Source organism: Plecotus auritus, assembly GCF_963455305.1.
Source record: "Plecotus auritus genome assembly, chromosome: 2".
In the NCBI taxonomy this organism is placed as follows: Eukaryota; Metazoa; Chordata; class Mammalia; order Chiroptera; family Vespertilionidae; genus Plecotus; species Plecotus auritus.
The window spans coordinates 65,280,342-65,297,204 of NC_137771.1; the positions used below are offsets into that span (position 1 = coordinate 65,280,342).

The window sequence follows — 16,863 nt, forward strand, 5'->3', positions numbered from 1 at the left end:
TTGTGGGCCTGTGTCTGCCCACGGACTTTAAACCTGTCTTTGTAGCTGGGGCACCTGCCAGGGAGCCAGCACGGGCAGCACAGAGCAGCTCCCTGGGTGCAGAACCACAGCCAGAGGCGGGGCAGCAGCGTCCTCTCTGGTGCTTCCATGGCAGGGCCTGAGGCTGAAACCTGGAGGAGTTGGCAGGTCACCGTCCTGTGTTTCAGCTGAATGGCTCCACCGGAATGGCAAGGTCTAGACTAAGATTGTTGTTGCAGTAAACCTCTGCCCCCAGAACACCCACTCTATAAAGATACAGTTGCCCTAGCTGCTTTGGCTCAGTGGATAGAGTTGTAGGCCTGTGGACTGAAGGGTCCTGGGTTCGATTCTGGTCAAGGGCACGTGACCAGCTTATGGGCTTGACCCCCAGTAGGGGGAGTGCAGGAGGCAGCCAATCAATGAGTCTCTCTCATCATTGATATTCCTATCTCTCTCTCCCTCTCTCTTCCTCTCTGAAATCAATAAAAATATATTTAAAAAATAAATAAAGACACATGTTGAGTTAGCCGAAGGCTCAGCTTAGGAAACGTACTCATGTTTGCTAATGCTTGCTATTTGAACCTGTGAGCCAGACATCTAATGGCATTCTCTCTTTGTGCAGCCTGAGTCAGAGCCATGGCTCCAAAACCTCGACAAGGAAAGAGTCCGCGAGACAAAAAAAAAAAAGGAAAACATGGTGAAAATAAGGACATAACACATGGTAGGATTGTCTTTCCATTAATGGGATTTTTATGAGTTCAGCATTTGTACAGTTAGCAGCCAAAATGATCATGTTTTTACGCATCAAATAAACTTAAATATTTTGGCTGTCATAAAGCTAAACACAAGTGGAATTCAAAACATGGGCACTTATTCTCATTTTGTATGTATTTCATTACCGTTGAACACCATAGGAAACATATCATGGAGAGATAATTCTGTGAGAAAGACAGTTATTCAGATCCCGTTTATTTAATTATTCATAAAATAGTTTAAGACTTCATCGTATATTTGCATTTATGTTTTGTGTTTTGAGACCTGGTTAAAAATATGTAATAAACTAAGATATACATTTGATTCAAAAATGTAAGTTTGACATTATTTTGTTATATTTCAGGTAGTGAAGAAGCAGAACCTGTAAATATGGAGAGCATGGGTAAGTGGAAACAATTTAGAAATCGTCCCCAGGTGTAATATTTTAATATGCAATAAGCAAGTGAAAATCGTAAAAAATTGAAGCAACTGGTCAACATGTACATGGACTAAAATCACATCAGGTCATTGCGAATATAAAATGAAAGATGTTAAAGAAAATAAAAAGTGAGAGTGAAAGAGAGAATTTTAAACTGAGAAATAGACTCAGGCCAACCCATCCCTTCAAAATCCAAATTGAATGATGATTGAGAGACCTTTTGTAATTATAAAGTGTGGTAAGTGTGCAAGTTACTACTTTTATTACGATATTTTTAAAACTCTGGCTCATAAACAATATTTATCTGTACTTCCCAGTAAGATTCCACTATTTCAAGGAGAAAGGCTGATTGTTAAGCAAAGAAGCTAGAACTTAGACAGCCAAACTGATGTTATTCCTACTTTCAGAGGCTAAATAACTCGCAAGCCTTTGTTTTTGTTGCTGCTGAAACTTTCTCTCAGAGTTGACTTAGATGATGCACTTCATGTTTGGAAACAGAGGAAACAGCAAGGGTGGAAAGAGAAAGAGCTAAGAGCCTATAGGCCTCTGTGAAGATTTTGGCTGTTAATCATACAGGATAAGCAACTGTTGGCGATATTTAAGCAGAGCAGTGAGTGGCATGATCTGACTTACGTCTCCACTGGGTTAACCTGGCTACCCTGTTGAGAACTGCAGGGGTGAGGACAGAAGCAGAGAGTGCTAAGGGAGCTATTGCAACAATCCAGGAAGGAGAAGGCGGTGGCTTGGGCCAGGGTGGCAGAGCTGGTGGAGATGGTAGGAGGATGTCAGCTAACAGTAAATGGCATTGGAGCAGACTATGCTGCCCGACAAGTATGTATTGAATTAGTGAATGTATCACCCTTAAATGCCGAAGCCATTTTTGACCCTTTTCTCTTCCCACACCCCTGCTCCCCTTTAAATCATCCCAACTCCTGTTAATTTCACCTCTAAAATATATCTCAAACTCGTTCATCTCACATATCTCCACATCTACTACCTTAGTCCAAGCCTCCACATTCCTCGCTTAGATGAGTTCCTTAGCTCCTACCTGGTATCATCACTGTTTCCACTCAGCCTCTTTCAATCCCTTGTGCACCCGGCAACCTGCCATGTCTATTTCTTGCTTAAACTCTCCCAAGGCTATTCTTTGTCTTTATAGTGGCCCTGGCTCTGCCTTCCTCTCTGATCTTTACTCTTCATCCGCTGCCCCATCCATGGTTCACCAGTCTTGCCTAGCACAGAACCTACCACATTTGTTCCTGCCTCTGGGCCTTTGCTCTTGCTCCATGTGCCTGGATAGCTTTTTCCCCAAATCTCTATGCAACTATCTCCTCATCATTCAGGTCTAGACTCCAGTCCCATCTCTGGAAGAGGCATTTCCTGAAGGCCTCTCTTTGATCTAGTACCCTTGCCTTCATAGCACTTACCATAATTCTAAAGTTATAGTACAGTCGATTCTCATGTTTTACGGATGTTCTATACAGTTGCTATGGACACTGAAGTAGCAAATACTGAGCCATTGCTCTTAGGGGAAATACAGGGTTAGATTGCTATGAACCTCTGGTCATGACATTTCCATTAACCAATCAATAGATAACCTTTTTATGTGTTTTTCCTTTTAAAGACACTTTATCATATGTTATTAATATATATTCATTATATATATTCATTTATATATCTATATGTATATATATACTAGAGGCCCGGTGCACGAAATTCGTCCATGGGAGGGGGGCGTCCCTCAGCCTGGCCTGAATCCTCTCCAATCCAGGACCTCTCGGGAGATGTCCAACTGCCTCTCGCAATCCGGGAGAGCTGGCTCCTAACTGCTCACCTGCCTGCCTGCCTAACTGATCACCCCTAACCACCTCTGCCTGCCTGTTTGATCACCCCTAACTGCTCCCCTGCTGGCCTGATTGCCCCTAACCACATCTGCCTCGCCCCGCACCCAGGACCCAGGATTCCCTCCTCCGGCCAATCGCAGGCACCTGGGACCTAGGCTTCCCTCCCTCTGGCTGGCCGCAGGCACCCAGGACCCAGGCCAGCTTCGCCAGGGCCAGCCGCAGCCATAGGGGCCCGTGGGTGGGCAGCTTAGCCCGGGCCGCAGCCGCAGGTGCCCGGGACCATGGGGCGGGCAGCTTGTCCCTCTCCCAGGCCACAGCCCCAGTTGCTGGCACCCGGAACCATGGGGTGGGTGGCTTGTCCCTCTCCCGGGCTGCAGCCTGGCTGATCCCCTTTCCTCTCTCGTGAGCTCATTTGTGCCTTGTTGGTCTCCATTCCTCTCTCCCCAATGTTGAGTGTCTGAGCCATTATGGTGTGATGGCATGAGGGCATGATGACCATTTGCATATTAGCTCTTTATTATATAGAACTAGAGGCCCAATGCACAAAATTCATGCAAGGGGCTCAGCCCTCTGCCGCCTCTGCCTCGGCCCCCGCCGCCGTGGCTTCGTCCGGAAGGACGTCCAGTCTAATTAGCATATTACACTTTTATGATTATAGATTCATTAACAAGCACTCACAGATGATAGCACTGTAACTCATGCCTTAACCATACTTATCTAATATATGGGTTTCCTCCACGAAGGGCATCACAGCCTTCTTGAGTTTAGGAACACTGTACAGCACTTCAGCACCACACCTGAGGATCAGTTTAAATAATAAAATCACCAATAAAAAGCACAAAAATGTGGAAAATGTGGCACTAAATAGACAGTGGAAAGGACACTTGTTTCCTGTCTGAGCTGAAACAAGATGCAGAGCATGGGCTTGTTGGACCTCAGCTCGCAATGTGCTCATTGGACAACTCAAATTATTTTACCACTCTGAGCACGTCCACTAATGACCATGAAAGTGCCACAACTATCAAATTTAGGATTACAAAGAAAGTTTAGCAAGTGAATTTGCAAATACGAAATTAGTAGATAATGAGAATCAACTATTTATTTGTTAATGCATTTATAATCTAGTTACACACACACTTTCTCTCTCTCTCTCTCTCTCTCTCTCTCTCTCTCTCTCTCTCTCTCTCTCACACACACACACACACTCACACACACTCCCAGGGAACAGAAAACGCTCTTGTACTCCAATGCTTAGAACAGATCTTGACACATAATACGTAGTAAATAAATATTTGTTGATGGATTGATTGCATGCATGAGTGAAGGAATGAATGAATTGCTTTCTCTGTTCTTCCTGTCTAAGTAAACCCACCACCACTCCTACCTTCCTTAGTTCTATCTCTCACCCTGTTCTCTCCTAGTTAGCACTTTTCACAACTTGTACTTGCTTATATCTGAGTGTATTTGTCTGTTTTTTGTGCCCGCCTCTAGACTGTATACCTGGGCACTAGCATCATGCCTTTCATCTAATAGGTGCTCAATAACTATTTCTTGACTAAATAATTGGTAAAAAAAAAAAAAACAAAACACAAAACAAACAAACACCTCCATGAACCTGAGAAGGGACACAGTAGAGATGTTTCAGCTGGAAGGGAAAGGACTGAAAGAGAGAAGTGAGTTTGTTTGTTTATTGGAGAATAAAACAAGCAAACAAACCTCAGAATCTATAATAATAAAAGCGTAACATGCTAATTAGGCCGGACGTCCTTCCGGACAAAGCCACGGAACCATGGGGCAGGTGGTAGTGAGACTTGAAAGTAGATTTTGACTTAGCATCCTACTATACTAGAACCTCTCTCCTCTACTCCAGGGCTCCTCTCAGGGTAACATCAGGATCCCTTTGACGTCCTTGCTATGGGATCCTGACATTATTAACATCACTTGGGCCTCATGGCTGTCATGCTCCAGGGGGCAAGGACTCCCTTTCTTACCAAAGGACCAAGGGACCCGCAGACCAACTAACCAACTGTCTCCTGAGGACCTAAGGGCAACGCCTAGAGGTTTCTAGAGAATAGTATCCCTTTAGCTCTATAATATAATAAGCACTAGAGGCCCAGGGGGTGCATGAATTCGTGCATGGGTGGGGTACCTTGGGGTGCCCTGCAGGGCTCAGGCCCCATCTCACGCCCCCAGCCTCGCAGCCCCGCAGCCCCGCAGCCCTGCTTGGCACCCCACCTTGGCCTGGCGCTGTCCCCTCACCTGCTCCACCATCCTGCCTGCAGGGAAATTGAGCAGGGCTGGGCCCCCCCACACGGCTCCCTCAGCGCCTGAGAGCTGAGTGGCAGCCCTGTCCCCCCCCCCACCCCGCCCGCCGCTGCTGCTGGTTGCCGTCTGCGGGGTGATCGGTGGGGTGATCGGTAGGGTGATCGGCGGCCGCTTACACACGCCTTGGCCTGGCACCGCCCACTCACCTGCTCCACCATCTCACAGCAGTCCCGCTTTCATCAGGGCCCATCAGGGCTGGCACCACCTCCACTGCCAGTGCCGTGTTGCCAATGCCTGCCATATTCCACACCACCCCGTGATAGTCAGCACATGTCATAGCAAATGGTTGAACTCCCAGTGGAATGACAGCCTGAGGGGACAATTTGCATATTAGGCTTTTATTATATAGGATTATTATAGCCATGACAAGATGGAGGTGCTGTGACTCCAAAAAGTTAAATAATTTACCCAAATTATAATTACAAATCATACTTTAATACAGGTTAGGGTATCAGTGGTATATTAGTTCCATGTTGTTGCCATAACAAATTACGACAAATTTATTACCTTACAGTTTTGGAGATAATAGTATGAAATTACTTTTACTGGGATAAAGACTAGGTATTAGCAGGGCTGATTCCTTCCAGACTCTCTGAAAGGAAAAGATTTCCTTCCCTTTTTTAGCTAAAGACTCTCCGTATTCATTGACTCTTGGCCCCTTCCTCTGTCTTTAAAGCCTGCAGCATAGCATCTTCTAAACATTCTCTCTCTTTGACCTCTGCCTCCCTGTCAGGTCTCCTTCCTTGACATTGACCCTCCTGCCTTATATGGACCCTTGTGATTACATCGGGCCCATCTCAGGGCCCAATAACCTGCCCATCTCAGGGTCATTAACGTAATCAATCAATTGACTGGTGTCAGAAATTAGGCCATGGACATCTTTTGCGGAACATTATTCTGTTCATCACAAGTGACTAAGAATAGCACAGGTTTTTAAATTAGAGAGACCTGGTTCAAATCGTACTGCTGCCACTTATGACTATGTGGCCACAAATGACTTTCCCTCTGGAAGTCTCTACTTCATCCCAAGAATGAGGTAGTGACACACACCTCCTGAGACTCTGCAGAAGTTAGATCAGGTAGTACCCGCACATCTTCTTACATAGGCTGTTGCCGCGACCTTCGCAGCGGGGTTCAGGATCTGAAGGAGGGGCTGACGCACAAATGAAAACACTATACAAGAAATATGAATTTAGAAGGCATTGGGGGCCAGGTGGAGCCTCTTTCTTGAAGAGACACACTGACTTCTCGCCTGGTCCACTTTTTATTTACTTGAATACACATTTGCCCTTTAGCAATGCATATAGGCAGATCAAAGGTAAAAATTGGTAAACAGTGTAAGGATTATCACGTTATGAAATTGCCTTGAGCCATTGAGCCCACAGCAGGGCAGTATTATGCTGATTTTCATCCCTGCTGAATATCCAAGTCCATTGGTCTTCCAATGTTTTCTTTTTGCATTAATATGCTAACTGCTGTTGGCTTTAGCCTCTGGCAGGCTGTCCCAAAGTTCACCTTAACTGTTGTTACTAAGAGATACCATATATTGGGCCAATAACTTGGTAAGGTATATAAATGTCTAATCACTATGTTGTACACCTGAAGCTAATATATTATTATTTGCCAACTGTAACTGAAAAATAAATTTTTTAAAAAGAGGCCATAAAAATAGTGAATTCAATCAATAAACGATAATGGAGGGTCCAAAAATAGACCCATATATGTAGTCAATTTATTTTCAACAAAAATGCAAAGGTAATTCAGTGGAGAAGGGTGGTCTTTTCAACAAACAATGCTGGATCAATTGCATATCTATACACAGAAAGGTGAACTTCAGTCTATACCCCACACCATACACAAAAATTAATTCAAAATGGATCATAAACCTAAATGTAAAAGCAAATATTATAAAACTTCTCGAAGACAACATAGGAGAAAATCTTGTGAACTGGGATTAGGCAAAGATTCCTAGATACCATACCCAATGTGAATAACAATGTGGGTGAATAATAGCCACTGACTATTTCATAAATATGTGCATATATTAAGCAAATGGTACACTTTAAATACACAGTTTATTATTTGTCAATTAAATCTCAATAATAACTGTTTTTAAAAAAGTAAACAGCAAACAAAATGTTTAAAAAGAAGATACAGATGAAATGCATGGGAGTTCTTGTTATGCCCAGATTTCGTGATTCCCAAAGACCACGAGGGAGCCGAGTCCGATGCAAAAGCAAAGAGCCTTTAATCAAGCTAGCTCGAGCTCAGTCCCACACACACACACCGGCGCAGCGGCGAGGTGGAGAGAGAGAGAGCCCCAGACCCCAAACGCGCTGATTTATAGGGGGCCTGGGAGAGGTAGGAGGGGTGAGGTAGTGTGGCCTCCGCTGATTGGTCAGGGTCAGGTTGCACATGGGGGCAGGGCGCGGCTTACTTTCCCCTTGCATTTCTATTGGCTAATTCAAAAGTGTGGGTTGGGCTCTTGGAGAGGTTCTAGAGCGGGAACCTGACTCCTCGAGGTGGAGGACATGGAACAAAGGGAACATGGAGTCGGTCTCTCCCCGCCTTTTCATTCCCCCCTTGTCTTGAAACTTACAGGCCCAATCATGGGTCGGTTTGTATTTCTACTGAACAACATTCCTGGGTCATGAGGGTACACCATCCCAAATTCCCTGCACTGATAAAATCGGAGTCCCCAAGTCTTCCCGGTGTCCCATCCGGTAGCCTTCCTTCCCCCTTCAGCATCAGGCAGGTCGAGCACGCCGTAGCTTGAGCTTGAGCAGGTTGCGTTGATCTTGATCGATGCTCCATTTGGTGACGAAGTCTTCCTGGATCACAGATGGGTCCGCTGACCGGACGTGAGTGTGATGGACCCAGGTCGCAACGCCGTTACCTTGAGAGCGGTGGGGGTCGTCAGCACCACGACGTAGGGACCCTTCCATCGTGGCTCAAGGGTCTCCCGGTGGTGTCTCTTGACGTAGACCCAGTCCCCGGGCTTATGCTGATGAGGAGTCGGGGCTGGGCCGGTCTCGTAGATAGCGCGGAGGCACGGCCAAATGTCCTTGTGCGTCCTCTGGAGCCCTCTCAAGGAAAAAAACAGTTCTTGACTTTCAAATTCTGTAAGAAATTCGGCTTTAAGGTTAGGGATAATAGGGGGTGGTCAGCCAAACATGATCTCATAAGGAGTAAAACCCAGGGTGTAAGGGGAGTTCCTAACCTGGTAAAGGAGAGCCACCCAGTCCCCGCCAGTCTCCATGGTCAATTTGGTAAGGGTCTCTTTTAGAGTTCTATTCATCCTTACTTGCCCTGAGCTTTGGGGCCTATAAGCACAATGCAATTTCCAATTTGCCCCAATGGCCTTGGCCACTGCCTGTGTTACCTGCGAGACAAAAGCTGGTCCATTGTCTGACCCTATCTCAGCGGGAAAACCGTACCTGGGCAAGATGTCTTCCAGCAGCTTCTTAGCTACCGTCTGAGCTGTTTCATGCTTAGTTGGGTACGCTTCTACCCATCCAGAGAAGGTATCTACAAATACTAAAAGATATTTACAGCCATACTTTCCTGGTTTAACCTCAGTGAAGTCGACTTCCCATTGTGCCCCAGGCTTGGTTCCTCGAAGCCTGGTTCCTTTTTCACTCGGCCTGATTCTCGCCTTTGTGAGTTGACAGGTCTTGCAAGCAGATACAACCTGCTCTATTTTAATGTCCTGCTGGTGGATCTTAATTCTGGCGTGTCGGATTAAGTCCTTTAATTTACGTGCCCCCAGGTGAGTGGACCGGTGCGTGTGTTTTATCATGGAGACTCCAAGCTGGTCTGGCAGTATGAGCTCCCCTTGTGGTGTATACCACCACGCCTTCTCCTCCTTTGCTTGGGGAAGCTTCCTAATGCGCTGTAACTCCTCCAGGGAATATCCTGGATGAACTGGCAGAACTGGGTCTCCTGAGTCTGGGGGCTGTAAGGCCATGGTGGGGATCGGAGAAATGGCTACTGCCTTGGCCACCTGGTCAGCCCTGCGGTTTCCTCTTGCCACTGGGTCGTCAGCCTTCTGGTGTCCTTGGCAATGTATGATGGCCAGTTTGGCAGGGAGCCATAAGGCTGAGAGTAAGTCGAGTATCTCCTGTTTATTCTTTATAGTCCGCCCCTCTGCTGTTAGTAACCCTCTCTCTTGGTAGAATGCCCCATGAACATGAGTGGTGGCGAATGCATACCGGCTGTCTGTGTAGATGTTGAGCCGCTTTCCAGCTCCCAGTGTCAGGGCCTTGGTGAGGGCCACAAGCTCTGCTCTCTGGGCTGACGTCCCGGAGGGTAGAGCCTCTGCCCATACAGTGTCCGTTTCAGTGACTACAGCTGCACCCGCATACCTGCTCCCGTCCCGTACGAAGCTGCTTCCATCCGTGAACCAGGTGATGTCTGCATCTGGAAGGGGCTGGTCGGTCAGGTCCTTCCGAAGCCCATGCACTTGCTCTAGGATTCCTGCACAATCATGTAGGGGAGCATCTAGGTCTGGGTCGGGCAGCAAGGTGGCAGGGTTGAGGGCCGCACTGGGATGAAACCGTACTCTGGGAGGGTTGAGAAGGAGACTCTGATAGTGGGTTATACGTGCGTTGCTCATCCATCTATCAGGAGGCTGCTTCAGGACTCCCTCAATGGCATGTGGGGTGGTGATCCAGACTTCCTGCCCCAGGGTCAGCTTGTCAGCGTCTTTGACTAAAAGCGCCGTTGCCGCAATAATCCTTAGGCACGGTGGCCAGCCGGCAGCTACAGGGTCTAACTTCTTGGACAAATAAGCCACCGGGCGGTTCCAGGGGCCTAGGGTCTGAGTTAGGACCCCTTTCGCTATTCCTTTATGTTCATCTACGAAGAGATGGAAGGGCTTCGTGATGTCTGGCAGGCCCAGGGCCGGAGCACTTAGGAGGGCTTTCTTTAACTGCTTAAAGGCTGCCTTCTCTCTTTCAGTCCATTCAAAGGCCTTTCCCTCCTTGGTTGCCTCGTATAGGGGCCTGGCAATCTCTGCGAAACCCGGTATCCAGAGGCGGCAGTAGCCAGCCAATCCTAGGAATTCCCTTACTTCCCTTCGGGAGGTGGGGGATGGGATTTTCAAAACAGTTTCTTTTCTGGCATCTGACAGCCGCCGCTGTCCACCCTCCAGGATGTAACTCACCCTTTCTTTGCATATCTGGGCCTTCTTCGCAGAAGCCCGGTATCCAAGGGCCCCCAAGGAGGCCAGCAGGTCCCTTGTCCCCTCCTTGCAGTCCTCAGCCGTGTCTGCTGCAATCAGGATATCGTCCACATACTGAAGGAGAGTGAGGTTGGGGTGTGTTCTCCGGTACTCACCCAGGTCCTCGTGCAGGGCCTCGTCGAAGATGGTGGGCGAGTTCTTGAACCCCTGAGGCAACCAAGTCCACATCAGTTGTCCGCTGTAGCCCTCTTCCGGGTCATGCCACTCGAAGGCAAACAGGGGTTGACTGCGGGGTGCGAGCGGCAAACTGAAAAAGGCATCCTTCAAATCTAACACAGTATACCAGACATGGGAGGGCGCCAGAGAGCTTAAGAGAGTGTATGGGTTGGGGACCGTTGGATGTATGTCCATAACTCTTTTATTTACTTCCCGGAGGTCCTGTACCAGCTGGTAGTCATTCGTGTGGGGCTTCTTGACTGGCAGGAGGGGGGTGTTCCAGGCAGACTGGCAGGGGATTAGCACCCCTAGGCCCCTCAGTCTCTGAATGTGTGGCTGAATTCCCTTCTGGGCTTCCTGAGGCATGGGGTACTGTTTGATTCTCACCGGGCCTTCCCCTGGTTTTAACTCTACCAGGATTGGGGCCCTGTGGGCGGCGAGCCCCACTCCCCCTGTCTCCGCCCAAGCCGTGGGGAACTCCTGCAGCCATTCGTCTGTGCTGCCCTCTATTGGAGAGGCTTTTTGGTGAAGCCGGTACTCATCCTCCAGCCTTATGGTCAGGACCTGAATGGGGTGGCCCTTGCCATCAGTAACCTGAGGCCCCCCTTGTCTGAAAGTTATCTGAGCTCCGATCTTAGGGAGCAAGTCTCGTCCTAACAGTGGGTAGGGGCATTCCGGAATTACCATAAAAGAGTGGGATACCCAGCCCGTCCCTAAATCCACCATTCTTCGGGTAGTCCATGAATACTGGCTCATACCAGTTGCCCCTTGTACCCAAGACTTCTTATTTGTTAATTTTCCTTGAGGCGTACAGAGGACCGAGTGTTGCGCTCCGGTGTCGACAAGGAAGTCAATGGGGGTCCCCTCCACTCTAAGAGTTACACTGGGCTCGGGGAGGGGATCCGAACCCCGACTCCCCTAATCACTCAGTTCATCTAGCTCCAGAACCTTCACTCGATCCGCTTCGCCTCCCTTTTTGCTGGCCCTTTTCAGGCACTCTTGTTTCCAGTGCCCTATCTCCTTACAGTAAGCACACTGATCTTTCTGCAGCTTCCGCCTCCCGCCCTGGGCGGTCCCCTTACCGTCCTCCTGGTTGCCTACGAGTCAGCGGAGACGGCGGTTCCGTTCCTCGGAAGAGTCTGTGGTGGTGGCGAGCAGGATCTTAGCTAGGTCTCGGGTTTGTTTGCTGCTCGCAGCTGCCGCAGCGTGAGCCTGCCTTTCTTCTGGGGGCTCCCTGTTATTATACACCTTCTCGAATACCTCCAGTAGGTCCTTTAAACTCTTCTCCCCCAGCCTATCTACTTTTTGCAGTTTCTTTTTAATATCCGCAGCCGATTGGTTTACAAAGCTTATGATCACAGCTGCCTTGTTTTCAGGAGCTTCTGGATTCATGGGGGTGTAGGTGCGGTATGCCTCCATGATCCGTTCTAAAAAGACAGCTGGAGACCCATCCCTTTCCTGCTGAACATTCCCTACCTTGGCCAAATTAGTTGGCTTTCTAGCAGCCATTCAGAGACCCCCCATTAGAGTCTGGCGGTAGACCCGGAGCCTCTCCTTACCTTCTGCCGTGTTGAAATCCCATTCAGGCCTAGTTAAGGGAAAAGAGACATCTGGACCGGGTTGGTGGTTGGGTTCCCGTCCACGCCTGGAACCACTTTCTGGGCCTCATTGAGGATTCTTTCCCTCTCCGCAGTTGTGAACAGGACCTGTAAAAGCTGTTGGCAGTCATCACACGTGGGCTGGTGGGTGAAAAGGACAGAATCTAACAGATCAATAAGCCCTGATGGCTTCTCAGAGAACTTAGGATTCTGAGCCTTCCAGTTGTAAAGGTCACTAGTGGCAAAGGCCAATAGTGATGGAGTTGATTGCCATCCGCATCTGGGGGCCCCGCGGCTCGTAAAGGTAGGGTTTTAACAGTGGAATCGGGGGCTGTGACAGACAGTTCCCTCTGAGCCCTTTGTCTAGTAAGAGGCGGGCTTCCCACCGGAACCGCAGCCGCTCCCGGAACTCCGCCCCCAGCCGCTCCAGGAACTCCATCCCCAGCCGCTCCCGGAACTCCGCCCCCAGCCGCTCCCGGAACTCCACCCACAGCCGCTCCAGGAACTCCGCCCCCAGCCGCTCCCGGAACTCCACTCCCCGTGGTGTCCGCTTCCCTTTGCGTGGAAGGATTGCCCCCCTGTGGACTCCTAGGGGGCTGATATGAGGGAGGAAAGATTAGTTCCTCTTCAGTTCCCCCCTGAAAGACAGGGTAGAGGGGAGCTGATGGCGGGGTGAGGGCCTTCTTCTTCCTCTTCACCTTCTCCGTTTCCTGCAAAGCAAGTATGGGTTTCAGCTCCAGGGGGCGCGGGGACAGAAAGGGCTTAAGCCAGGAGGGTGGATCTTCCATGAGGTCCTGCCAAGTAATAATGTAAGGGAGTTGATCAGGATGTCCCTTCTTGGGCTGAGAGACGATGTCCCTCACCCGGTGGATGGTGGGGAGGTCTTAGGTCCCCTCCGGCAGCCACCCGACACTAAAAGTCGGCCACTCCCTAGAACAAAAAGTTTGCCACCGGCCCTTCCGGACCTCTACACTGAGTTTGCTAGCTCTTCCCTTAACCTCTTTGAAATGATCAACCATAATACTTAAAGGAGTGGTTTGAGTCTGTCCCATGATGTCCGTCAAGAGAGTCCACAAAACAAAACAGAAAAACACAGACACAGACAAACAAAGGGCCTTGAGACAAGCTTTCCAACGCGAGTCCGTTGGAACAAAACTGACAAAACCGAAAGTGCGGACGACGGCCTCACACCGATCGGTGGGAGCGACCCACCTCGTCCCAGAGGTTCGAGGGGAATACACGTCCCTCCTGAAGGAGGATCGGGACGTCTCCCGATTCCTCCCACCCGTGGTCCTCCGGTGCGTCCACCTAGACCGCTTCGGGCACTGCCAGAGATTCAGAAATGAGCTCACACAAAAGAGACAAGGAACAGACAGACACCTACCGTGGCCAGTCAGACTCTCCGGATCGCGGGTCCCTTGAGGTTCTTAGGGATCCTGGACGAGCCCCCAAATGTTATGCCCAGATTTCGTGATTCCCAAAGACCACGAGGGAGCCGAGTCCGATGCAAAAGCAAAGAGCCTTTAATCGAGCTAGCTCGAGCTCAGTCCCACACACACACACCGGCGCAGCGGCGAGGTGGAGAGAGAGAGAGCCCCAGACCCCAAACGCGCTGATTTATAGGGGGCCTGGGAGAGGTAGGAGGGGTGAGGTAGTGTGGCCTCCGCTGATTGGTCAGGGTCAGGTTGCACATGGGGGCAGGGCGCGGCTTACTTTCCCCTTGCATTTCTATTGGCTAATTCAAAAGTGTGGGTTGGGCTCTTGGAGAGGTTCTAGGGCGGGAACCTGACTCCACGAGGTGGAAGACATGGAACAAAGGGAACATGGAGTCGATCTCCCCCCGCCCTTACATTCTTTATTTCTGTTTCAACATGCAGGACGTGATTTATACTTCATGGGCCTCTTCCTTGTTGACACAGTAAGATTTCCAGGAGTGAGTTGTATAGCGTTGGGTCTGTTTTTGGCTCCTGCTCTATTGGTCTGCTAGGTAAATAACTGCCATTCACCGCATCCTGTGGAATGTCACCCCTGTCACCTCTCTGACTGTGTGTGAAGGAGCAGGCCCTTCTCCTGGGCTCTGCTGGGTTCACACATTGGAGAGAAAGTATAGGAGGGTAGTTAGAGTGCAGCGACCTTGGTTTGAATCCCAGATCCCCTATTTCCAACTTCTAGATCCTGAGCTTGGATACAGTATTTGAACTCTGTAGGACTCCCTTTCCTCAGCTTTAAAAAAAAAAAAAAAAAAAGGGATGCACTTATAGTAACCACTTAGAATGTTGTTGTAAAGATGAAGTTAATTAATGATACACGTGAAGTGCTTAGAGCAGCACCTTGCATGCAGTAGGTGCTCTACAGAAGTTACTATCATTAACCTGGCTATTAGGCACCCACATAGTTATTCACTCACCACCCTAGCCTGGCACCCTATCCAGCAGGCCTTGCTCCTGACTCTGTAAGGTTCAGGAAGCCTTGCAGGCCTTTTCCTCTGCTCCAACAACTTTCTCACCTTCCTGGAGCAACCAACATCCCACTCTGCTGGAGGTGTAACTGAGCCCGGAGCTTATCTCTTTGCTAATCACCATAGCCTCATTGGTGTATGCCTGGGGTGCTGTCTTCAGTGCAGGCCTCAATGCCTAAATAGCAGTATCCTTTTATTGAATTTTGCCAGAGACCCTTGGGGGAGGCCAGAAGCATCAGGCCTTGCTCTCTTAAGTTTGGCCATTGTTCAGGTAGGGCTTGAAAGGAGTAGACTGTGGGGATTTTGCATGAAGTTATGAATGACTGCCAATTGCAACTAGAATAGTTTTACTAACTTCCAGATAAAAGAAAGAATGTCATAATAAAATACTTGTTACATACATTAATATTAAAGGTAGTATTTAAAATTTCATATAAGATACTGCATATGGAGTGGCTAGTAGGAAGTAGAACGAACTATTAATAGAGGTTCTCTCTTGAGACGTAGTAATATGGGTAATTGTTTTTTTCTTTTTTTTGACATTTGTTTTTATAATGGATAGACTTACTTTAAAAGTAAGAATAATGAGCCCCAGCTAGTGTGGCTCAGTGGTTGAGCTTCAACCTAACCAGGAGGTCACAGTTTGATTCCCAGTCAGGGCACATGCCCAGGTTCCAGGCTCCATCCCCAGTAGTGGGAGTGCAGGAGGCAGCTGATCAATGATTTTCTCTCATCATTGATGTTTCTTTCTCTCTCTCTCTCTCTCTCTCTCTCCTTTCCTCTCTGAAATCAATAAAAATATATTTTTCCCTAACCGGTTTGGCTCAGTGGATAGAGCGTCGGCCTGCGGACTGAAGGGTCCCAGGTTCGATTCCGGTCAAGGGCATGTACCTGGGTTGCGGGCACATCCCCAGTAGTGGGCGTGCAGGAGGCAGCTGATCGATGTCTCTCTCTCATCGATGTTTCTAACTTTCTATCCTTCTCTCTTCCTCTCTGTAAAAAAAATCAATAAAAATATATTAAAAAAATATATATATATTTTAAAAATAAGAGCCATGATTTTAAAGACTTTTAAAAATTCTAACCAAGACAAGTATTTAAAGCAAACAATTGCATGTTTCCCATTGCTAATGTTTTACATGGTTACGTTTAATATAAAAATTCCACTTTGTCTTCCCCAGGTCATCCAGAAATTTATCCTTTAGTGTTAACTACCAAGACTCAAGAAATATTCAATTGCCGAATAGATGAAGATCTGACGGATGAGCAACCTTATAAACTTATCAAAAAACAAGATATTTTGGCAGACTTTCAAAACAGAGCTGCAGTATCTGATTTCTACCCAGTCAAAAAAGTTATCCAGGTAAGTACAACATCCCTTTTCATTTTTCAGTCTTGCTTCAAGGGGTTCCTGGTACATAATTATGAAAGATGGAGCGATTGCTGCATTCAAATCTGGCATTTGCCATGAGCTTGGGCACATACTAGCTTGCCCATGCCTTGGGAATCCTGCTTGATCCTCTGTGAAAAGCAAACACTCATTGACACTTAGTGACTGTCTTATTCCACACCCAGATGCCGAGAACCAATTCCAGCATGTAATAATTACAAGAGTTTTACCAAAAGGTTGGTGAAGCTTGGGGAGCTCAACAGGGTTGAGTCACATGTAATTTACCAGTTGGAAAGGCACTCCCCCCAAACCTGAATAGGATTGTTAGTTGCCAGACAGCTCAGGGCATTTTATTGCCTCCTGTTGGCCAAACACCTGAACAGCTGTAGGCTATTCCCCAAACTGACAATGTTTCTGTATACCCTTTGATACCGTACCCTTTGAAGTGTATATTTCCACCTTGCCTTGGGACAAATTGTGTTGAATAAAAGCACAGGTCCTTGGTCAAGGGTAGAGCCTTCTAGCTCCTTCAGCTGGAAGCTCCTCTGACCCCCAATGCCTTTCAAAAATATCTTTCGTCCTTGGACTCCTTCTTAATCATCTACGCACAGCCCCTTTCTCCAGAATGCTGAACCCTTTG

The 16,863-nt window shown here is 48.2% G+C and overlaps 1 protein-coding gene across 1 annotated transcript in view; it reads left to right on the forward strand.

Moving 5' to 3' along the window:
• DNAI3 (dynein axonemal intermediate chain 3) overlaps positions 1-16,863 on the forward strand; it is a 99,748-nt gene that overhangs the window by 10,973 nt on the left and 71,912 nt on the right. Inside the window, exons 2-4 of the mRNA XM_080655132.1 lie at positions 641-739; positions 1,136-1,174; positions 16,015-16,196. Coding sequence (XP_080511258.1) covers positions 655-739; positions 1,136-1,174; positions 16,015-16,196 — 306 coding nt within the window. The 5' untranslated portion in view covers positions 641-654. The remainder of the gene's footprint in view (positions 1-640; positions 740-1,135; positions 1,175-16,014; positions 16,197-16,863) is intronic.